At 56.6% G+C, this 23,243-nt stretch overlaps 1 protein-coding gene across 1 annotated transcript; it reads right to left on the bottom strand.

Moving 5' to 3' along the window:
* Positions 1 to 3,492: 3,492 nt before the first annotated feature.
* Positions 3,493 to 23,216, bottom strand: LOC147092237 (FACT complex subunit SSRP1-like). The gene is made up of 10 exons (XM_085975900.1): positions 23,034 to 23,216; positions 21,325 to 21,547; positions 19,898 to 19,970; positions 18,071 to 18,203; positions 17,050 to 17,095; positions 16,784 to 16,910; positions 13,981 to 14,157; positions 4,492 to 4,589; positions 4,135 to 4,285; positions 3,493 to 3,863 (listed from the first exon to the last, which is right to left on the bottom strand). The coding sequence occupies exons 1-10, from the start codon at positions 23,116 to 23,118 to the stop codon at positions 3,801 to 3,803; spliced, it is 1,176 nt and encodes a 391-aa protein (XP_085832026.1). The 5' UTR covers positions 23,119 to 23,216; the 3' UTR covers positions 3,493 to 3,800.
* Between the last annotated feature and the right edge of the window lie 27 nt (positions 23,217 to 23,243).

Raw genomic sequence — 23,243 nt, 5'->3', positions numbered from 1 at the left:
AGTCCCTCTCTCTCAGGGAGATATCTGTACACTGACTGGTGTCTCTCAGTCCCTCTCTCTCAGGGAGATATCTGTACACTGACTGGTGTCTCAGTCCCTCTCTATCCGTACACTGACTGGTGTCTCTCAGTCCCTCTCTCTCAGGGAGATATCTGTACACTGACTGGTGTCTCTCAGTCCTCTCTCTCAGGGAGATATCTGTACACTGACTGGTGTCTCTCAGTCCTCTCTCTCAGGGAGATATCTGTACACTGACTGGTGTCTCTCAGTCCCTCTCCCTCAGGGAGATATCTGTACACTGACTGGTGTCTCTCAGTCCCTCTCTCTCAGGGAGATATCTGTACACTGACTGGTGTCTCTCAGTCCCTCTCTCTCAGGGAGATATCTGTACACTGACTGGTGTCTCTCAGTCCCCTCTCTCTCAGGGAGATATCTGTACACTGACTGGTGTCTCTCAGTCCCTCTCCCTCAGGGAGATATCTGTACACTGACTGGTGTCTCTCAATCCCCTCTCTCTCAGGGAGATATCTGTACACTGACTGGTGTCTCTCAGTCCTCTCTCTCAGGGAGATATCTGTACACTGACTGGTGGATCTCAGTCCCCTCTCCCTCAGGGAGATAGAATCATAGAATGGTTACACAGCACAGGAGGCCATTCGGCCCATCGAGCCTATGCCGACTCTCTGCGAGAGCACCTCAGCCAGTCCCACTCCCCCACCCTCTCCCCGTAGCCCTGCAAATGTTTTTCCTTCAGGTACTTATCCAACTCCCTTTTGAAAGCCGCGATTGAGTCTGCCTCCACCACCCTCAGGCAGTGCATTCCAGATCCTGACCACTCGCTGAGTAAAAAAGTTTTTCCCCGTGTCGCCTTTGGTTCTTCTGCCAATCACCTTCAATCTGTGTCCTCTGGTTCTCGACCCTTCCACCAATGGGAACAGTTTCTCTCTATCTACTCTGTCTAGACCCCTCATGATTTTGAACACCTCGATCAAATCTCCTCTCAATCTTCCCTGCTCCAAGGAGAACAACCTCAGCTTCTCCAGTCTCTCCACGTAACTGAAGTCCCTCATCCCTGGATTCATTCTCAGAAATCTTTTCTGCACCCTCTCGAAGGCCTTCACATCCTTCCTAAAGTGCGGTGCCCAGAATTGGACACAATACTCCAGTTGGGGCCGAACCAGTGTTTTATAAAGGTTCATCATAACTTCCTTGCTTTTGTTCTCTATCCCTCTATATATGGAGCCCAGGATCCTGTAAGCTTTTTTACCGTTTTCTCAACCTGCCCTGCCACCTTCAGTGATTTGTGCACATATACCCCCAGGTCTCTCTGTTCGTGCACCCCCTTTAGGATTGTACCCTTTAGTTTATATTGCCTCTCCTCATTCTTCCTACCAGGATGTATCACTTCGCACTTTCTGCGTTAAATTTCATCTGCCACGTGTCCGCCCATTCCACCAGCCTGTCTGTGTCTTCCTGAAGTCTATCACTCTCCCCCTCACTGTTCACTATACTTCCAAGTTTTGTGTCATCTGCAAATTTTGAGATTGTGCCCTGTACACCCACATCCAAGTCATTAATATATATCAAGAAAAGCAGTGGTCCTAGAACCGACCCCTGGGGAACACCACTGTATACCTTCCTCCAGTCCGATAAACAACCGTTCACCACTACTCTCTGTGTTTCCTGTCACTTAGCCAATTCCGTACCCAGGCTGCCACTGTCCCTTTTATTCCATGGGCTTCAACTTTGCTGACAAGCCTATTATGTGGCACTTTATCAAACGCCCTTTTGGAAATCCATGTACACCACGTCAACCTCATTACCCTCATCAACCCTCTCTGTTACCTCATCAAAAAACTCGGTCAAGTTAGTTAAACACGATTTGCCTTTAACAAATCCGCGCTGGCTTTCCTTAATTAATCCACACTTGTTCAAGTGACTGTTAATTTTGTCCTTGATTATTGTTTCTAAAAGTTTCCCCACTACCGAGGTTAAACTGAGGGTGCAGAGAAGATTGACCAGAATGGTACCAGGGATGAGGGACTTCAGTTACGTGGATAGACTGGAGAAGCTGGGATTGTTCTCCTTAGAGCAGAGAAGGTTGAGGAGATGTGATCTCCTGTAGTTGCTGGGTTTATCCTTACACCCTTGTTCAAAAAAGGGGGGTTACAGTTGCAATTCTCCAGTCCTCGATTTCCATCTTAACTTCCCTCAGCATCCCATCCGGTCCTGGTGACTTATCTACTTTAAGCACAGCCAGCCTTTCTAGTACCGCCTCTATCAATTTTTATCCCATCCAGTATCTCATCTACTTCCCCTTTCACACTGGCTTTGGCCTCATCTTCTGCCCAAATTCCTGGTGTGTAGTCATCTGCATCCCGTCATCTAACTCCCCTCCTGTCTGTGTCCAGTTCCCCCTCTCGGGGCACTTTAATACCACGTGCCTTAAATTTTCCTATTCCAGCCTCGTGTCACAATTTAACAGATGCCTTTGGAAACCCCAGCTGACAAGGGCGGAGCTGCCCCTTTACCTGTACTGAGGTGCTCAACTCCCACTGAACTCAACCTTCCTCTTTGTTAATCCGGGCCCGCTTTCCCCGAGGCCCCTGTCTCAAGTGGTGACTAAATCCATCCCGTAGTGTGGACTCGCAGTAACGCGAAGGGGCCTGTCATTTCCCGAAGGGGCAGTACTGAGGGAGTGCCGCATTGTCGGACGACCGCACTGTCGGAGGGCCGCACTGTCGAACAACCGCACTGTCGGAGGGGCAGTACTGAGGGAGCGCCGCACTGTCGGAGGGGCAGCACTGAGGGAGCGCCGCACTGTCGGCATAAGACGTTAAACTGAGGCCTTGCGTGGACGTAAAATATCGCAGCACACCCTGGGAGGAGTAGGGGCTTGACCCCAACATTAACTGTGACCGGCTGCGTGCGGTATCTTGCAGTGCCAAAATGCAGACACTTAACACTGATACATTTGAGTGTGATTCATTATTTGATGGTTTATGTCCTTCATTACAACCGATGTATATTTACGGAGTGTGTGAAGTATTTTTGCATGTTTATTAAATACCTCGTCCAGGCAGCCCAGCAAAATTTCACGTTTCTTTCAAATGTGCAGGGGGGGTCGAACGCTGCCCTTTCACACCGAGACCCTGAGGGTCAAATCCTGCCCCCTGCAGCGGACGATGAAGGAACGGCGATACATTTCCGAGTCTGGATGGAGGGGAACTTGGAGGTGGTGGTGTTCCCATGCACCTCCTGCCCTTGTCCTTCTAGGTGGTAGAGGTCACTGGTTTGGTTAAATTGCGACACGGGGCTGGATAGGAAAATTTAAGGCACGTGGTATTAAAGTGGCGGGGGGACTGGATGCAGACAGCAGGGGGTAAGAAGCCTTGGCGAGTTGCTGCAGTCTTATCTTGTAGATGGTACACACGGCAGACACGGTGCACCGGGCATTTACAGGTCAACACAAAACACAAAACCTCCACAACATATGAAAAAAAACACTTTATTGATACTCTTGAAACATCATGGACAGCCAGAGGGGTGGGAAGGGGAGAGGGGGGTCTGGAGGAGGTAACCCAAGGCAACTCGACCAGGGGGAGCCTCACCCTCCCCCCCTCTCAGACAGACAGCCTCTGGGGCGAGGGACCTAATCCCAGAGCCCAGAGGGAGCGGGGTTAGACGGGCGGTGAGATTCACAGGAGGTTGTTCCAGACCTCGGTGATAGAGAGGGGGGGGGGGGTCGAGCCCTCGGTCCATCCCCCCGCCCGACAACTGCAGACTGACCTCCAACCCCTCTAGTCAGAGCCCGATCCTTCCGAGGTGGCGGGTGTGCTCGCAGCTTTCTCCCGATCAGAACCCTGCGGAGAGAGCAATTCGCCATTAGTGACAGACCGTCGCCCACTCACCTCGCGCCCCCCTGCTGCCCACTTACCTCCCTGAGCTCCCCTCCCCTCAGCTTCCCCCTCCTCCAGCTCCCACCCCCGCCCCTCGCACACTCACCGTGCTCCCCTCCCCCCTCCCCTTACCCCACCTGCTGCCCACTCACCTCCCCTCGTCGCCCCTCCTCCCCGCTGCCCACTCGCCCCCCTCCCCTTGCTCCGCTCCGCTCCCCCCGCCCCTCGCACTCACCTTGCTGGCCTCACTGTCGGACGAACTGTCGTCGCTCGACACAAACTCTTTGCTCTTGAAGCTGTCGCCGACCCCTTTGACCGGGCTCTTGTTCACTGACCTGGGTGGAGTCTTCTTCTCACCTTTGCCCTTTGACTTCTTGGGAGACTCCCTAAAAAAAAGGAACAACATGGAGTCAGGTCATTGGGGTGGGGGCAGGATAGCCGCGGCACGAAGCCACACCCGGTTGAATATCCTTACTTTGCTGCTGAGTCGCTGTTCCTTCTCGAGTGGCCGATTCAATGTCCCCTCCCCTCGAGGGCTAATTGTAGACTCCTCCCTCCCCCCCTCCCCCCACTAACTCTCGCTCCCACTTACTTTTTCTTTTTGAACGACTCTGCTTTTCCGCTCTTCCTGTATTCCTCCATCTTTTTCTCGTATTCTTTCTTCGCAATGGCAGCTTTCTCATCCCACTCCTGGGAGGGGATTCACACAGACAGACAGATACAGACAGACAGACAGAGAGACACACACACACACAGACACACACAGACAGACACACACAGACAGACACACACACACAGACACACACAGACAGACACACAGACAGACAGACACACACAGACACACACAGACAGACACACACAGACAGACACACACACACAGACACACACAGACAGACACACAGACAGACAGACACACACAGACAGACACACACAGACAGACACACACACAGACAGACAGACACACACAGACAGACACAGACAGACACACACAGACAGACACACACACAGACAGACACACAGACAGACACAGACAGACACACACAGACAGACACACACAGACAGACACACACACACAGACACACACAGACACACACACACAGACACACACACACAGACAGACACACACAGACAGACACACACAGACAGACACACACAGACAGACACACACAGACAGACACACACAGACAGACACACACAGACAGACACACACAGACAGACACACACAGACAGACACACACACACAGACACAGACACACACACAGACAGAGAGGAGAAATTCAAGAATATTAGTGTTGGGATACTGAACTACACATCCACAAACAGACGGACCCGAGAAGTGCTTCCTGACGTCACCCCTGAACGGCCTGGCTCTAATTTTAAGGTTCTGCCCCCCCTTTGTTCTGGACTCCCTCCACCAGAGGAATAGTTTCTCTCGATCGACCCCATCGACTCCTTTAATCATCTTAAACACCTCGATTCGATCGCCCCTTAATCTTCTACACACGAGGGAACACAAGCCTCGTCACTATATCCTCCGAGGTGCTCAGAACTGAACACGGTCACTCCGGGTGGGGTCTGACCAGAGTTCTGTACAAATGTAACATCACTACAACCCCTTTGTATTCCAGCCCTCTCGAGATAACGGCCAACATTCCATTAGTCTTGTTAATTACTTTTTGTCCCTGTCCACCAGCTTGCAATGATTTCTGTACTTGGCCCCCTAAATCTCTCCGCTCCTCCACAGTTCCCAGCTTCTCGCCACTTGGACAATACGGATTCGCTCCAGATATTCAACACCTCCCTTTTATATACAGCGCCTTTCACAGAGTAAAATGTCCCAAGGCGCTTCACGGGAACACAAATCAGAGAGGATTTGACACCGAGCCACATCAGGAGATATTAGGACAGGTGACCAATAGCTTGGTCAAAGACGGAGGTTTTCAGGAGTGTCGTAAAAGGAGGAGAGAGAGAGGCGGAGGTGTTTAAGGAGGGAATTCCAGAGCTCGGGGCCCAGGCAGCGTAAGGCACGGCCGCCAATGGTGGAGTGGGGATGTGTAAGAGGCCAGAATTGTGGAAGCACAGAGATAGGGAGGGTTGTCGGGGCTGGAGGAGGTTACAGAGATAGGGAGGGTTGTAGGGGCTGGAGGAGGTTACAGAGATAGGGAGCGTTGTAGGGGCTGGAGGAGGTTACAGAGATAGGGAGGGTTGTAGGGGCTGGAGGAGGTTACAGAGATAGGGAGCGATGTAGGGGCTGGAGGAGGTTACAGAGATAGGGAGGGCTGTAGGGGCTGGAGGAGGTTACAGAGATAGGGAGGGTTGTAGGGGCTGGAGGAGGATACAGAGATAGCGAGGGTTATAGGGGCTGGAGGAGGTTACAGAGATAGGGAGGGTTGTAGGACTGGAGGAGATTACAGAGATATGGAGGGTTGTAGGGGCTGGAGGACGTTACAGAGATAGGGAGGGTTCTAGGGGCTGGAGGAGGTTACAGAGATAGGGAGGGTTATAGGGCTGGAGGAGGTTACAGAGACAGGGAGTGTTGTAGGATTGGAGGAGGTTACAGAGATAGGGAGGGTTGTAGGGGCTGGAGGAGGTTACAGAGATAGGGAGGGTTGTAGGGGCTGGAGGAGGTTACAGAGATAGGGAGGGTTGTAGGGGCTGGAGGAGGTTACAGAGATAGGGAGGGTTGTAGGGGCTGGAGGAGGTTACAGAGATAGGGAGGGTTGTCGGGGCTGGAGGAGGTTACAGAGATAGGGAGGGTTGTAGGGGCTGGAGGAGGTTACAGAGATAGGGAGGGTTATAGGGGCTGGAGGAGTTTACAAAAATAGGGAGGGTTGTAGGGGCTGGAGGAGGTTACAGAGTTAGGGAGGGTTATAGGGGCTGGAGGAGGTTACAGAGATAGGGAGGGTTGTAGGGGCTGGAGGAGGTTACAGAGATAGGGAGGGTTGTAGGGCTGGAGGAGGTTACAGAGATAGGGAGGGTTATAGGGGCTGGAGGAGGTTACAGAGATAGGAAGGGTTGTACGGGCTGTAGGAGGTTACAGAGATAGGGTTGTCGGGGCTGGAGGAGGTTACAGAGATAGGGAGGGTTGTCGGCGCTGGAGGAGGTTACAGAGATAGGGAGGGTTGTAGGGGCTGGAGGTGGGTACAGAGATAGCGAGGGATGTAGGGGCTGGAGGAGCTTACAGAGATAGGGAGTGTTGTAGGACTGGAGGAGGTTACAGAGATAGGGAGAGTTGTCGGGGCTGGAGGAGGTTACAGAGATAGGGAGGGTTGTCGGGGCTGGAGGATACAGAGATAGCGAGGGTTATAGGGCTGGAGGAGGTTACAGAGACAGGGAGGGTTGTAGAGGCTGGAGGAGGTTACAGAGATAGGGAGGGTTGTAGGGGCTTAAGGAGGTTACAAAGATAGGGAGTGTTGTAGGACTGGAGGAGGTTACAGAGATAGGGAGTGTTGTAGGACTGGAGGAGGTTACAGAGATAGGGAGAGTTGTAGGGGCTGGAGGAGGTTACAGAAATAGAGAGGGTTCTAGGGCTGGAGGAGGTTACAGAGATAGGGAGGGGTGTAGGGCTGGAGGAGGTTACAGAGATAGGGAGGATTGTAGGGCTGGAGGAGGTTACAGAGATAGGGAGGGTTATAGGGGCTGGAGGAAGTTACAGAGATAGGGAGGGTTGTAGGGGCTGGAGGAGGTTACAGAGATAGGGAGGGTTGTAGGGGCTGGAGGAGGGTACAGAGATAGGGAGGGTTATAGGGGCTGGAGGAGGTTACAGAGACAGGGAGGGTTGTAGGGCTGGAGGAGGTTACAGAGACAGGGAGGGTTGTAGGGCTGCAGGAGGTTACAGAGATAGGGAGGATTGTAGGGGCTGGAGGAGGTTACAGAGAGAGGGAGGGTTGTAGGGCTGGAGGAGGTGACAGAGATAGGGAGGGTTGTAGGGGCTGGAGGAGGTTACAGAGAGAGGGAGGGTTGTAGGGGCTGGAGTTTACAAAAATAGGGAGGGTTGTAGGGGCTGGAGGAGGTTACAGAGTTAGGGAGGGTTGTAGGGGCTGGAGGAGGTTACAGAGATAGGGAGGGTTGTAGGGCTGGAGGAGGTTACAGAGATAGGGAGGGTTATAGGGGCTGGAGGAGGTTACAGAGATAGGGAGGGTTGTACGGGCTGGCTGCAGGAGGTTACAGAGATAGGGAGGGTTGTCGGGGCTGGAGGAGGTTACAGAGATAGGGAGGGTTGTTGGGCTGGAGGAGGTTACCGAGATAGGGAGGGTTGTAGGGCTGGAGGAGGTTACAGAGATAGGGAGGGTTGTAGGGGCTGGAGGTGGGTACAGAGATAGCGAGGGATGTAGGGGCTGGAGGAGGTTAGAGATAGGCAGGGTTATAGGGGCTGGAGGAGGTTACAGAGATAGGGAGGGTTGTAGGGGCTGGAGGAGGTTACAGAGTTAGGGAGGGTTATAGGGGCTGGAGGAGGTGACAGAGATAGGGAGGGTTGTAGGGGCTGGAGGAGGTTACAGAGATAGGGAGGGTTGTAGGGCTGGAGGAGGTTACAGAGATAGGGAGGGTTATAGGGGCTGGAGGAGGTTACAGAGATAGGGAGGGTTGTACGGGCTGTAGGAGGTTACAGAGATAGGGAGGGTTGTAGGGGCTGCAAGAGGTTACAGAGATCGGGTTGTCGGGGCTGGAGGAGGTTACAGAGATAGGGAGGGTTGTCGGGGCTGGAGGAGGTTACAGAGAGAGGGAGAGTTGTTGGGCTGGAGGAGCTTACAGAGATAGGGAGGATTGTAGGGGCTGGAGGAGGTTACAGAGATTGGGAGGGTTATAGGGGCTGGAGGAGGTTACAGAGATAGGGAGTGTTGTAGGACTGGAGGAGGTTACAGAGATAGGGAGGGTTGTAGGGGCTGGAGGATACAGAGATAGGGAGGGTTATAGGGCTGGAGGAGGTTACAGAGACAGGGAGGGTTGTAGAGGCTGGAGGAGGTTACAGAGATAGGGAGGGTTGTAGGACTGGAGGAGGTTACAGAGATAGGGAGAGTTGTAGGGGCTGGAGGAGGTTACAGAGATAGGGAGGGTTGTAGGGGCTGGAGGACGTTACAGAGATAGGGAGGGTTCTAGGGGCTGGAGGAGGTTACAGAGATAGGGAGGGTTATAGGGCTGGAGGAGGTTACAGAGATAGGGAGGGTTATAGGGGCTGGAGGAGGTTACAGAGATAGGGAGGGTTGTACGGGCTGTAGGAGGTTACAGAGATAGGGAGGGTTGTCGGGGCTGGAAGAGGTTACAGAGATAGGGTTGTCGGGGCTGGAGGAGGTTACAGAGATAGGGAGGGTTGTCGGGGCTGGAGGAGGTTACAGAGATAGGGAGGGTTGTTGGGCTGGAGGAGGTTACAGAGACAGGGAGGGTTGTAGGGCTGGAGGAGGTTACAGAGATAGGGAGGATTGTGGGGCTGGAGGAGGTTACAGAGATAGGGAGGGTTGTCGGGCTGGAGGAGGTTACAGAGATAGGGAGGGTTGTAGGGGCTGGAGGAGGTTACAGAGATAGGGAGGGTTGTAGGGGCTGGAGTTTACAAAAATAGGGAGGGTTGTAGGGGCTGGAGGAGGTTACAGAGTTAAGGAGGGTTATAGGGGCTGGAGGAGGTTACAGAGATTGGGAGGGTTGTAGGGGCTGGAGGAGGTTACAGAGATAGGGAGGGTTGTAGGGCTGGAGGAGGATACAGAGATAGGGAGGGTTATAGGGGCTGGAGGAGGTTACAGAGATAGGGAGGGTTGTACGGGCTGTAGGAGGTTACAGAGATAGGGAGGGTTGTAGGGGCTGGAAGAGGTTACAGAGATAGGGTTGTCGGGGCTGGAGGAGGTTACAGAGATAGGGAGGGTTGTGGGGGCTGGAGGTGGGTACAGAGATAGCGAGGGATGTTGGGGCTGGAGGAGCTTACAGAGATAGGGAGGATTGTATGGGCTGGAGGAGGTTACAGAGATAGGGAGGGTTGTAGGGGCTTAAGGAGGTTACATAGGGAGGGTTATAGGGGCTGGAGGAGGTTACAGAGATAGGGAGTGTTGTAGGACTGGAGGAGGTTACAGAGATAGGGAGAGTTGTAGGGGCTGGAGGAGGTTACAGAGATAGGGAGTGTTGTACGGGCTGTAGGAGGTTACAGAGATAGGGAGGGTTGTCGGGGCTGGAAGAGGTTACAGAGATAGGGTTGTCGGGGCTGGAGGAGGTTACAGAGATAGGGAGGGTTGTCGGGGCTGGAGGAGGTTACAGAGATAGGGAGGGTTATAGGGCTGGAGGAGGTTACAGAGGCAGGGAGGGTTGTAGAGGCTGGAGGAGGTTACAGAGATAGGGAGGGTTGTAGGGGCTTAAGGAGGTTTCAAAGATAGGGAGTGTTGTAGGACTGGAGGAGGTTACAGAGGTAGGGAGAGTTGTCGGGGCTGGAGGAGGTTACAGAGATAGGGAGTGTTGTAGGACTGGAGGAGATTACAGAGATGGGGAGGGTTGTAGGGGCTGGAGGAGGTTACAGAGATAGGGAGGGTTGTAGGGGCTGGAGGAGGTTACAGAGATAGGGAGGGTTGTAGGGCTGGAGGAGGTTACAGAGACAGGGAGGGTTGTAGAGGCTGGAGGAGGTTACAGAGATAGGGAGGGTTGTAGGGGCTGGAGGAGTTTCCAGAGATAGGGAGTGTTGTAGGACTGGAGGAGGTTACAGAGATAGGGAGAGTTGTTGGGGCTGGAGGAGGTTACAGAGATAGGGAGGGTTGTAGGGGCTGGAGGAGGTTACAGAGATAGGGAGGGTTGTAGTGGCTGGAGGAGGTTACAGAGATAGGGAGGGTTGTAGGGGCTGGAGGAGGTTACAGAGATAGGGAGGGTTGTAGGGGCTGGAGGAGGTTACAGAGATAGGGAGGGTTGTAGGGGCTGGAGGAGGTTACAGAGATAGGAAGGGTTGTAGGGCTGGAGGAGGTTACAGAGATAGGGAGGGTTGTAGGGGCTGGAGGAGGTTACAGAGATAGGGAGGGTTGTAGATGCTGGAGGAGGTTACAGAGATAGGGAGTGTTGTAGGGCTGGAGGAGGTTACAGAGATAGGGAGGGTTGTAGGGGCTGGAGGAGGTTACAGAGATAGGGAGAATTGTAGGGGCTGGAGGAGGTTGCAGAGATAGGGAGGGTTGTCGGGGCTGGTGGAGGTTACAGAGATAGGGAGGGTTATAGGGGCTGGAGGAGGTTACAGAGATAGGGAAGGTTGTAGGACTGGAGGAGGTTACAGAGATAGGGAGGGTTGTAGGACTGGAGGAGGTTACAGAGATAGGGAGGGTTGTAGGGCTGGAGGAGGTTACAGAGACAGGGAGGGTTGTAGAGGCTGGAGGAGGTTACAGAGATAGGGAGGGTTGTCGGGGCTGGAGGAGGATCCAGAGATAGGGAGTGTTGTAGGACTGGAGGAGGTTACAGAGATAGGGAGAGTTGTTGGGGCTGGAGGAGGTTACAGAGATAGGGAGGGTTGTAGGGGCTGGAGGAGGTTACAGAGATAGGGAGGGTTGTAGTGGCTGGAGGAGGTTACAGAGATAGGGAGGGTTGTAGGGGCTGGAGGAGGTTACAGAGATTGGGAGGGTTGTAGGGGCTGGAGGAGGTTACAGAGATAGGGAGGGTTGTAGGGGCTGGAGGAGGTTACAGAGATAGGGAGGGTTGTAGGGCTGGAGGAGGTTACAGAGATAGGGAGGGTTTTAGGGGCTGGAGGAAGTTACAGAGATAGGGAGGGTTGTCGGGGCTGGAGGAGGTTACAGAGATAGGGAGGGTTGTAGGGGCTGGAGGAGGTTACAGAGATAGGGAGGGTTGTTGGGCTGGAGGAGGTTACAGAGACAGGGAGGGTTGTAGAGGCTGGAGGAGGTTACAGAGATTGGGAAGGTTGTAGGACTGGAGGAGGTTACAGAGATAGGGAAGGTTGTAGGACTGGAGGAGGTTACAGAGATAGGGAGGGTTGTAGGGGCTGGAGGAGGTTACAGAGATAGGGAAGGTTGTAGGACTGGAGGAGGTTACAGAGATAGGGAGGGTTGTCGGGGCTGGAGGAGGTTACAGAGATCGGGAGGGTTTTAGGGGCTGGAGGAGGTTACAGAGATAGGGATGGTTGTAGGGCTGGAGGAGGTTACAGAGATAGGGAGGGTTGTTGGGGCTGGAGGAGGTTACAGAGATAGGGAGGGTTGTAGGGGCTGGAGGAGGTTACAGAGATATGGAGGGTTGTAGGGCTGGAGGAGGTTACAGAAATAGGGAGGGTTGTAGGGGCTGGAGGAGGTTACAGAGATAGGGAGGGTTGTAGGGCTGGAGGAGGTTACAGAGATAGGGAGGGTTGTAGGGGCTGGAGGAGGTTACAGAGATAGGGAGGGTTGTCGGGGCTGGAGGAGGTTACAGAGATAGGGAGGGTTGTAGGGGCTGGAGGAGGGTACAGAGATAGGGAGGGTTATAGGGGCTGGAGGAGGTTACAGAGATAGGGAGGGTTGTAGGGGCTGGAGGAGGTTACAGAGATAGGGAGGGTTGTCGGGGCTGGAGGAGGTTACAGAGATAGGGAGGGTTGTAGGACTGGAGGAGGTTACAGAGATTGGGAGTGTTGTAGGACTGGAGGAGGTTACAGAGATAGGGAGGGTTGTAGGGGCTGGAGGAGGTTACAGAGATAGGGAGGGTTGTAGGACTGGAGGAGGTTACAGAGATTGGGAGGGTTGTAGGGGCTGGAGGAGGTTACAGAGATAGGGAGGGTTGTAGGGCTGGAGGAGGTTACAGAGATTGGGAGTGTTGTAGGACTGGAGGAGGTTACAGAGATAGGGTGGGTTGTAGGGGCTGGAGGAGGTTACAGAGATAGGGAGGGTTGTAGGACTGGAGGAGGTTACAGAGATAGGGAGGGTTGTAGGACTGGAGGAGGTTACAGAGATAGGGAGGGTTGTAGGGGCTGGAGGAGGTTACAGAGATAGGGAGGGTTGTCGGGGCTGGAGGAGGTTACAGAGATAGGGAGGGTTGTAGGACTGGAGGAGGTTACAGAGATTGGGAGTGTTGTAGGGCTGGAGGAGGTTACAGAGATAGGGTGGGTTGTAGGACTGGAGGAGGTTACAGAGATTGGGAGGGTTGTAGGTGCTGGAGGAGGTTACAGAGATAGGGAGTGTTGTAGGGGCTGGAGGAGGTTACAGAGATAGGGAGGGTTGTAGGACTGGAGGAGGTTACAGAGATCGGGAGGGTTGTAGGGGCTGGAGGAGGTTACAGAGATAGGGAGGGTTGTAGGACTGGAGGAGGTTACAGAGATAGGGAGTGTTGTAGGGCTGGAGGAGGTTACAGAGATAGGGAGGGTTGTAGGGGCTGGAGGAGGTTACAGAGATAGGGAGGGTTGTAGGACTGGAGGAGGTTACAGAGATAGGGAGGGTTGTAGGGGCTGGAGGAGGTTACAGAGATTGGGAGTGTTGTAGGACTGGAGGAGGTTACAGAGATAGGGAGGGTTGTAGGGGCTGGAGGAGGTTACAGAGATAGGGAGGGTTGTAGGGGCTGGAGGAAGTTACAGAGATTGGGAGGGTTGTAGGACTGGAGGAGGTTACAGAGATAGGGAGGGTTGTAGGGGCTGGAGGAGGTTACAGAGATAGGGAGGGTTGTAGGACTGGAGGAGGTTACAGAGATTGGGAGTGTTGTAGGACTGGAGGAGGTTACAGAGATAGGGAGGGTTGTAGGGGCTGGAGGAGGTTACAGAGATTGGGAGTGTTGTAGGACTGGAGGAGGTTACAGAGATAGGGAGGGTTGTAGGGGCTGGAGGTGGTTATAGAGATAGGGAAGTTTGTAGGGGATGGAGGAGGTTACAGAGATAGGGAGGGGGCGAGGCCATGGAGCGATTTGAACGCGAGGATGGGAATTTTAAATCTGAGGCGTTGCCAGGAGCCAGTGAGCTCGGTGGGGGAGGTGGGTGTCGGGTGAACGGCACTCGGTCAGGACACGGGGCAGCAGAGTTTCGGATAAGCTGTCGATTACGGAGGGTGGAAGATGGAAGGCCGGCCTGGAGAGTGTCGGAATAGTCAAGTGTGGAGGTCACAGAGGGACGGATGAGGGTTTCAGCAGCAGACGAGTGGAGACAGGCGAGGTTACGGAGGCTCCTGACCTCCTTCTTGTCTTTGGTCATGGCTTTCCACAGCTCTCCCGCTTTCTTCGACAGTTCCGTGATGCTGATTCCGGGATTGTCCGACTTGATCTTCTCCCGGCTCGCGTTCAACCACAACATGTACGTGGACATGGGCCGCTTGGGAGCGTTGGGATCCTTGTCCTTGGACCTCTTACTCTGCGGAGTAACAGAGGCATCAGTGACGGTTAAATAACCGGAGCAAGCAGCCAGCACGGGTTAGATACAGAGTAAAGCTCCCTCGACACTGTCCCATCAAACACTCCCAGGACAGGTACAGCACGGGTTAGATACAGAGTAAAGCTCCCTCTACACTGTCCCATCAAACACTCCCAGGGCAGGTACAGCACGGGTTAGATACAGAGTAAAGCTCCCTCTACACTGTCCCATCAAACACTCCCAGGGCAGGTACAGCACAGGTTAGATACAGAGTAAAGCTCCCTCTACACTGTCCCATCAAACACTCCCAGGGCAGGTACAGCACGGGTTAGATACAGAGTAAAGCTCCCTCTACACTGTCCCATCAAACACTCCCAGGGCAGGTAAAGCACGGGTTAGATACAGAGTAAAGGTCCCTCTACACTGTCCCATCAAACACTCCCAGGGCAGGTACAGCACGGGTTAGATACAGAGTAAAGCTCCCTCTACACTGTCCCATCAAACACTCCCAGGGCAGGTACAGCACGGGTTAGATACAGAGTAAAGCTCCCTCTACACTGTCCCATCAAACACTCCCAGGGCAGGTACAGCACGGGTTCGATACAGAGTAAAGCTCCCTCTACACTGTCCCATCAAACACTCCCAGGGCAGGTACAGCACGGGTTAGATACAGAGTAAAGCTCCCTCTACACTGTCCCATCAAACACTCCCAGGGCAGGTACAGCACGGGTTAGATACAGAGTAAAGCTCCCTCTACACTGTCCCATCAAACACTCCCAGGGCAGGTACAGCACAGGGTTAGATACAGAGTAAAGCTCCCTCTACACTGTCCCATCAAACATTCCCAGGGCAGGTGCAGCACGGGTTAGATACAGAGTAAAGCTCCCTCTACACTGTCCCATCAAACACTCCCAGGGCAGGTACAATACGGGTTAGATACAGAGTAAAGCTCCCTCTACACTGTCCCATCAAACACTCCCAGGGCAGGTACAGCACGGGTTAGATACAAAGTAAAGCTCCCTCTACACTGTCCCATCAAACACTCCCAGGGCAGGTACAGCACGGGTTAGATACAGAGTAAAGCTCCCTCTACACTGTCCCATCAAACACTCCCAGGGCAGGTACAGCACAGGTTGGATACAGAGTAAAGCTCTCTCTACACTGTCCCATCAAACACTCCCAGGGCAGGTACAGCACGGGGTTAGATACAGAGTAAAGCTCTCTCTACACTGTCTCATCAAACACTCCCAGGGCAGGTACAGCACGGGGTTAGATACAGAGTAAAGCTCTCTCTACACTGTCTCATCAAACACTCCCAGGGCAGGTACAGCACAGGTTAGATACAGAGTAAAGCTCTCTCTACACTGTCTCATCAAACACTCCCAGGGCAGGTACAGCACAGGTTAGATACAGAGTAAAGCTCTCTCTACACTGTCTCATCAAACACTCCCAGGGCAGGTACAGCACGGGTTAGATACAGAGTAAAGCTCCCTCTACACTGTCCCATCAAACACTCCCAGGGCAGGTACAGCACAGGTTAGATGCAGAGTAAAGCTCCCTCTACACTGTCCCATCAAACTCTCCCAGGGCAGGTACAGCACGGGTTAGATACAGAGTAAAGCTCCCTCTACACTGTCCCATCAAACACTCCCAGGGCAGGTACAGCACGGGTTAGATACAGAGTAAAGCTCCCTCTACACTGTCCCATCAAACACTCCCAGGGCAGGTACAGCACGGGTTAGATACAGAGTAAAGCTCCCTCTACACTGTCCCATCAAACACTCCCAGGGCAGGTACAGCACGGGTTAGATACAGAGTAAAGCTCCCTCTACACTGCCCCATCAAACACTCCCAGGGCAGGTACAGCACGGGTTAGATACAGAGTAAAGCTCCCTCTACACTGTCCCATCAAACACTCCCAGGGCAGGTACAGCACGGGTTAGATACAGAGTAAAGCTCCCTCTACACTGTCCCATCAAACACTCCCAGGGCAGGTACAGCACGGGTTAGATACAGAGTAAAGCTCCCTCTACACTGTCCCATCAAACACTCCCAGGGCAGGTACAGCATGGGTTAGATACAGAGTAAAGCTCCCTCTACACTGTCCCATCAAACACTCCCAGGGCAGGTACAGCACGGGTTAGATACAGAGTAAAGCTCCCTCTACACTGTCCCCATCAAACACTCCCAGGGCAGGTACAGCATGGGTTAGATACAGGGTAAAGATCCCTCTACACTGCCCCATCAAACACTCCCAGGGCAGGTACAGCACGGGTTAGATACAGAGTAAAGCTCCCTCTGCACTGTCCCATCAAACACTCCCAGGGCAGGTACAGCACGGGTTAGATACAGAGTAAAGCTCCCTCTACACTGTCCCATCAAACACTCCCAGGGCAGGTACAGCACGGGATAGATACAGAGTAAAGCTCCCTCTACACTGTCCCATCAAACACTCCCAGGGCAGGTACAGCACGGGTTAGATACAGAGTAAAGCTCCCTCTACACTGTCCCATCAAACACTCCCAGGGCAGGTACAGCACGGGTTAGATACAGAGTAAAGCTCCCTCTACACTGCCTGACTTTGGGTTTGACCCCAGGTGCCAGAGGGTGAAAGGTGAAAATTTACCTCCGGCCTTTTCCTCGTGGTTTTCTCTTTGACGATCTTGGCTTTCTTTGCCGGAGTTTTCTTGACCTTCTCGCCCTCGCTGTCGTCGTTGCTGCTGGAAGAACTTCCCCCGGCGTTGCTGTCGTACCTGGGGGAGGGAGAAGGGAGGGTCGGTTAGCTCACAGGCCCCGCGAAGAAGTGAGAGACAGAGCGAGCCAGAGACAGAGAGGGAGGGGACGGGAAAGCTCCACACAGGGACCCCTCGCACCGTCTCCCAAGGTACTTACTCTTCATCCACTTCATCCTCCTCCTCGCCCGGATTAAACGATTCATCTGTGAAAGAAATGAAAACACAAAGGTGCCTCTGAGTCATTTGTGAACCATATTCCTGTTTACTCCTGTCCCCGATATCGCTCGGGGTTGAGACCCACAAGGTCAGGGTCACCCTCGGAAACCTCACCAATGTTTATTATTCATTCCTGGGATGTGGGCATCGTTGGCGAGGCCAGCATTTATTGCCCATCCCTAGTTGCCCTTGAGAAGGTGGCGGTGAGCCGCCTTCTTGAACCGCTGCAGTCCGTGCGGTGAAGGTGCCCCCACAGCGCTGTTAGGGAGGGAGTTCCAGGATTTTGACCCAGCGACGATGAAGGATCGGCCGATATATTTCCAAGTCAGGATGGTGTGTGACTTGGAGGGGAACTTGGAGGTGGTGGTGTTCCCATGCGCCTGCTGCCCTCGTCCTTCTAGGTGGAAGAGGTTGCGGGTTTGGGAGGTGCTGCCGAAGAAGCCTTGGCGAGTTGCTGCAGTGCATCTTGTAGATAGTACACACTGCAGCCACGGTGCGCCGGTGGTGGAGGGAGTGAATGTTTAAGGTGGTGGATGGGGTGCTGATCAAGCGGGCTGCTTTGTCCTGGATGGTGTCGAGCTTCTTGAGTGTTGTTGGAGCTGCACTCATCCAGGCAAGTGGAGAGTGTTCCATCACACTCCTGACTTGTGCCTTGTAGATGGTGGAAAGGCTTTGGGGAGTCAGGAGGTGAGACACTCGCTGCAGAACACCCAGCCTCGTGCTGCACCTCTCTCTCTCTTGAAGGTCTCTAGGACCGGGGCAGGCCGCGTACCGCAGGCAGAAGCGGCGGCCCTTCTGTGCACAACAAGATCCCGCCAACAGCGGCGAGGCAGCTCCTGTGCTTTGACCCGAGAGTGGGGTGGAACGCTTGCAGGGACGACAATACCATCTCCCCTCCGCCGCGACCCCTACCCCACCTCGCCCCGCCCCTCCCAACCCTGCGTCCCCCCCCTCCCCGTTACCAGTCTCATCCCCGGAGTCGCTGTCGTTGGCTGCCTCCTCTCGGATCCGGCCCTCGGCCTTCATCTGTTCCAGGTATGCGTCGTGCTGATCCTCGTCCGAGTCGGCGTAATCATCGTAATTCTGTTTAATGTTCTGCGGAGAGGACAGGGGGGCCATCAGTGAACTGGGGGGGGGGGGGGGGGTGTAAACCAATCAGTGAACTGGGTGAGTGCGACGGGGACCGGGTCAGTAACAGCTTCCCCCCTGCCCCCCCGAGAAACCAGACACTAACCCTCGCCGAGAGTCCGCAGGTTAAACGCCCTCCCCGCTGTGTCCCTGCTCCTGATCCCTGCCCGCCGACTCCTGCAGGGTCTGAGGCGATGCCCGCCCGCTGAGTATAACATCCAGACAACGCCGGCCGGGTTCAGACAAGGAGTGGCCATGGTGGGTAGTCACCCATGGGACTGTACCCCAGGGGAGGAGCATTTAAGAAATCCGGGCCAGAGATTATATCCAGAGCGCGCGCAACTTAATCCCACGGCAGGGCGCAGTACCTCACACGGCACGGATGCAGGGGACAGCACGCATTCTCACACACACACGTGCAGGGTTAGATACAGCAGCTCATGCACCCCATTCACACACAAACTCCCAGCGTCTAACAGGCTCAGGCCCGAGTGGGACTGAAACAGGCTCCGTGCAGCATTGCAACAGATGGGATTATTCACACCGCAGACAGGCGTACAAACCTCATCTGTCTAAACGGGGGAGGGAGGGGGAGAGAGAGAGAAAGAGAGAGGGAGCGAGTTAGAGACCGGGCCGCACACACCCCCCACAATCAGCGATGGGTGGAGCGTGTGCCCTTCCAGCACTGCCCGCCCGCACAGAGAGACAGACAGAGCGCCAGAGAGACAGACAGAGCGCCAGAGAGAGAGACAGACAGAGCGCCAGAGAGAGAGACAGAGCGCCAGAGAGAGAGACAGAGCGCCAGAGAGAGAGAGACAGAGCGCCAGAGAGACAGAGCGCCAGAGAGACAGAGCGCCAGAGAGAGAGAGCGCCAGAGAGAGAGAGCGCCAGAGAGAGAGAGAGAGCGCCAGAGAGAGAGAGGGAGACAGAGCGCCAGAGAGAGGGAGACAGAGCGCCAGAGAGAGAGACAGAGCGCCAGAGAGAGAGACAGAGCGCCAGAGAGAGAGACAGAGCGCCAGAGAGAGAGACAGAGCGCCAGAGAGAGACAGAGCGCCAGAGAGAGAGACAGAGCGCCAGAGAGAGAGACAGAGCGCCAGAGAGAGAGACAGAGCGCCAGAGAGAGAGACAGAGCGCCAGAGAGAGACAGAGCGCCAGAGAGAGAGACAGAGCGCCAGAGAGAGAGAGAGCGCCAGAGAGAGAGCGCCAGAGAGAGAGCGCCAGAGAGAGAGAGAGCGCCAGAGAGAGAGAGAGCGCCAGAGAGAGAGAGCGCCAGAGAGAGAGAGAGCGCCAGAGAGAGAGAGAGCGCCAGAGAGAGAGAGAGCGCCAGAGAGAGAGAGAGCGCCAGAGAGAGAGAGAGCGCCAGAGAGAGAGAGAGCGCCAGAGAGAGCGCCAGAGAGAGAGCGCCAGAGAGAGAGAGAGCGCCAGAGAGAGAGCGCCAGAGAGAGAGAGAGCGCCAGAGAGAGAGAGAGCGCCAGAGAGAGAGAGAGCGCCAGAGAGAGAGAGAGAGCGCCAGAGAGAGAGAGAGAGCGCCAGAGAGAGAGAGAGCGCCAGAGAGAGAGCGCCAGAGAGAGAGAGAGCCAGAGAGTGACAGAGAGAGAGCGCCAGAGAGAGAGAGCCAGAGAGAGAGAGAGAGAGACAGAGCGCCAGAGAGATTTCCTCACCTCTTTTATTCTGCGATTCTTGATGTTCAATTTTTTTGCGTTGACGAAATCGAACAGCTTCCCGTACTCCTCCCTGCAGACACAACACCCGCCACCGTCAATCAACCCCTGTAGCCCTGGGCTACGCTCCCCGATACCTCACTCCCCGGGGATCGCAGCTCCCCGTACTCCTCCCTGGGGACACACCACCACTAATCAATCCCTGTAACATTCCCCGATAACCCCCCCGGCCGCTATGAGCCCCACTCTCACCCCTCGACCTCCCCCCCCGATCGATGGGCCACGTACGCACCGCTCGATGCCCCCCCTCGGTCGATGGGCCGCCCTCGATGCCCCCCTCGGTCGATGGGCCGTCCTCGATGCCCCCCCTCGTTCGATGGGCCGCCCTCGATGCCCCCCTCGGTCGATGGGCCGCCCTCGATGCCCCCCTCGGTCGATGGGCCGCCCTCGATGCCCCCCTCGGTCGATGGGCCGCCCTCGATGCCCCCCTCGGTCGATGGGCCGCCCTCGATGCCCCCTCGGCCGATGGGCCCCTCACTCACCGCTCGATGCCGCCCCCGGTCGATGGGCCACGCACGGTGCCCCCCCTCGGTCGATGGGCCACCCTTGATGCCCCCCTCGGTCGATGGGCCACCCTTGATGCCTCCCTCGGTCAATCGGCCCCTAACGCACCGCTCGATGCCCCCCCACCCCACGGTCGATAGGCCACGCTCGATGCCCCCCTCGGTCGATGAGCCACGCACTCACCGCTCGATGCCCCCCTCGGTCGATGAGCCACACACGATGCCCCCCCGGTCGATGGGCCTCGGTCAATGGGCCACGCACGATGCCCCCCTCGGTCGATGGGCCCCTCACTCACCGCTCGATGCCCCCCTCGGTCGATGGGCCCCTCACTCACCGCTCGATGCCCCCCTCGGTCGATGGGCCCCTCACTCACCGCTCGATGCCCCCCTCGGTCGATGGGCCCCTCACTCACCGCTCGATGCTCCCCTCGGTCGATGGGCCCCTCACTCACCGCTCGATGCCCCCCTCGGTCGATGGGCCCCTCACTCACCGCTTGATGCTCCCCTCGGTCGATGGGCCCCTCACTCACCGCTCGATGCCCCCCTCGGTCGATGAGCCACACACGATGCCCCCCTCGGTCGATGAGCCACACACGATGCCCCCCGGTCGAAGGGCCACGCACGATGCCCCCCCCCAGTCGATGCTCCCCTCACTCACCGCTCGATGCCCCCCTCGGTCGATGGGCCCCTCACTCACCGCTTGATGCTCCCCTCGGTAGATGGGCCCCTCACTCACCGCTCGATGCCCCCCTCGGTCGATGAGCCACACACGATGCCCCCCTCGGTCGATGAGCCACACACGATGCCCCCCGGTCGATGGGCCACGCACGATGCCCCCCCCCAGTCGATGCTCCCCTCACTCACCGCTCGATGCTGCTGAAGGTGTACTGACTGCTCTGTTTGGTCTCAATCTCGAAGTCGAAGGAGCGCGTGGTGGTCGTACCGCGGGCAAAGTTAACGTGGGAGATCTCGTCGAAGCGGATGTGAACGGGGGGCTTGTGGACGTAGATGAAGCCCCTCTCGAGGGGGTAGAGGAGGCCCGAGCTCGCCTTGTAAGAGCAGGTGATGCAGTGGGCCCCGGAGTTCCTGGGGGAGAGAGTGTGAGAGGGGTTCAGGAAACTCCCCGTAACCCCGTCCCATGGACAAGACCCCCGCCCCGAACCGCGGGACCACTGCCCCGGGACCCCCGCGCCCCCACACCCCGTACCGTGCCCCGCCCCTCCCCGTACCCCCAGACTGTACCCCGCCCCTCCCCGTACCCCCAGACTGTGCCCCGCCCCTCCCCGTACCCCCAGACTGTGCCCCGGCCCACCCCGTACCCCCAGACTGTGACCCGCCCCTCCCCGTACCCCCAGACTGTGCACCACCCCTCCCCGTACCCCCAGACTGTGCCCCGCCCCTCCCCGTGCCCCCAGACTGTGCCCCGCCCCTCCCCGTACCCCCAGACTGTGCCCCGCCCCTCCCCGTACCCCCAGACTGTGCCCCGGCCCACCCCGTACCCCCAGACTGTGCCCCGCCCCTCCCCGTACCCCCAGACTGTGCCCCGCCCCTCCCCGTACCCCCAGACTGTGCCCCGCCCCTCCCCGTACCCCCAGACTGTACCCCGCCCCTCCCTGTACCCCCAGACTGTGCCCCGGCCCACCCCTCCCCGTACCCCCATACTGTGCCCCTCCCCATACCCCCGGACTGTGCCCCGCCCCTCCCCGTACCCCCAGACTGTGCCCCGCCCCTCCCTGTACCCCCAGACTGTGCCCCGGCCCACCCCTCCCCGTACCCCCATACTGTGCCCCTCCCCATACCCCCGGACTGTGCCCCGCCCCACCCCGTACCCCCAGACTGTGCCCCCGCCCCACCTGTACCCCCAGACTGTGCCCCGCCCCTCCCCATACCCCCAGACTGTGCCCCGCCCCTCCCCGGACCTCCAGACTGTGTCCCGCCCCTCCCCGTACCCCCATGCTGTGCCCCTCCCCTCCCCGCCCCTCCCCGTACTCCCAGACTGTGCCCCACCCCTCCCCATACCCCCAGACTGTGCCCCTCCCCGGACCCCCAGACTGTGCCCCGCCCCTCCCCGTACCCCCAGACTGTGCCCTGCCCCTCCCCGTACCCCCAGACTGTGACCCGCCCCTCCCCGGACCACCAGACTGTGCCCCTCCCCTCCCTGAGACCCCCATACTGTGCCCGCCCGCCTCCCCGTACCCCCATACTGTGCCCCGCCCCTCCCCGTACTCCCAGACGGTGCCCCGCCCCTCCCTGTACCCCCAGACGGTGCCCCGCCCCTCCCCGTACCCCCATACTGTGCCCCGCCCCTCCCCGTACCCCCACACTGTGCCCCGCCCTGTACCCCCAGACGGTGCCCCGCCCCTCCCCGTACCCCCATACTGTGCCCCGCCCCTCCCCGTACCCCCATACTGTGCCCCCGCCCCTCCCTGTACCCCCGCCCCGACCTGCACCCCGGATAACGGAGCCCATGAGCCGTTCTTGAACAGCCCGTGCTGTGAAGGTGCCTCGCACGGCCAGAATGAAATGTGGAGGGGAACACTGCCCCTGCCTCGTCCTTTGTCCCCACTCACCACCGACGAAGTTCCCCGGCACGGTGATCTTGCGGCTAACCAGCGACTTCATGATGCGGCTCACCACCTCATACAGAGGCCCAGACATCTGCTTGTTCAGCTTCCCATCGAACTTCTTCGCAACTTCCTCCCTGCAACACAGACACAGCTTTAACAGATCCCGCGCCCCGAGCCGAACCGAGACCCACCCTCGCCCAATACCCCCCCCCGGTC

The sequence above is a fragment of the Somniosus microcephalus genome, unplaced genomic scaffold (assembly GCF_052327205.1).
Source record: "Somniosus microcephalus isolate GS21.2 unplaced genomic scaffold, FLI_Smic_1.0 unresolved_chr2, whole genome shotgun sequence".
NCBI lineage: Eukaryota > Metazoa > Chordata > Chondrichthyes > Squaliformes > Somniosidae > Somniosus > Somniosus microcephalus.
Note: the sequence above shows the minus strand (reverse complement) of the source record. Positions and strands in the feature narration are given on the sequence as shown.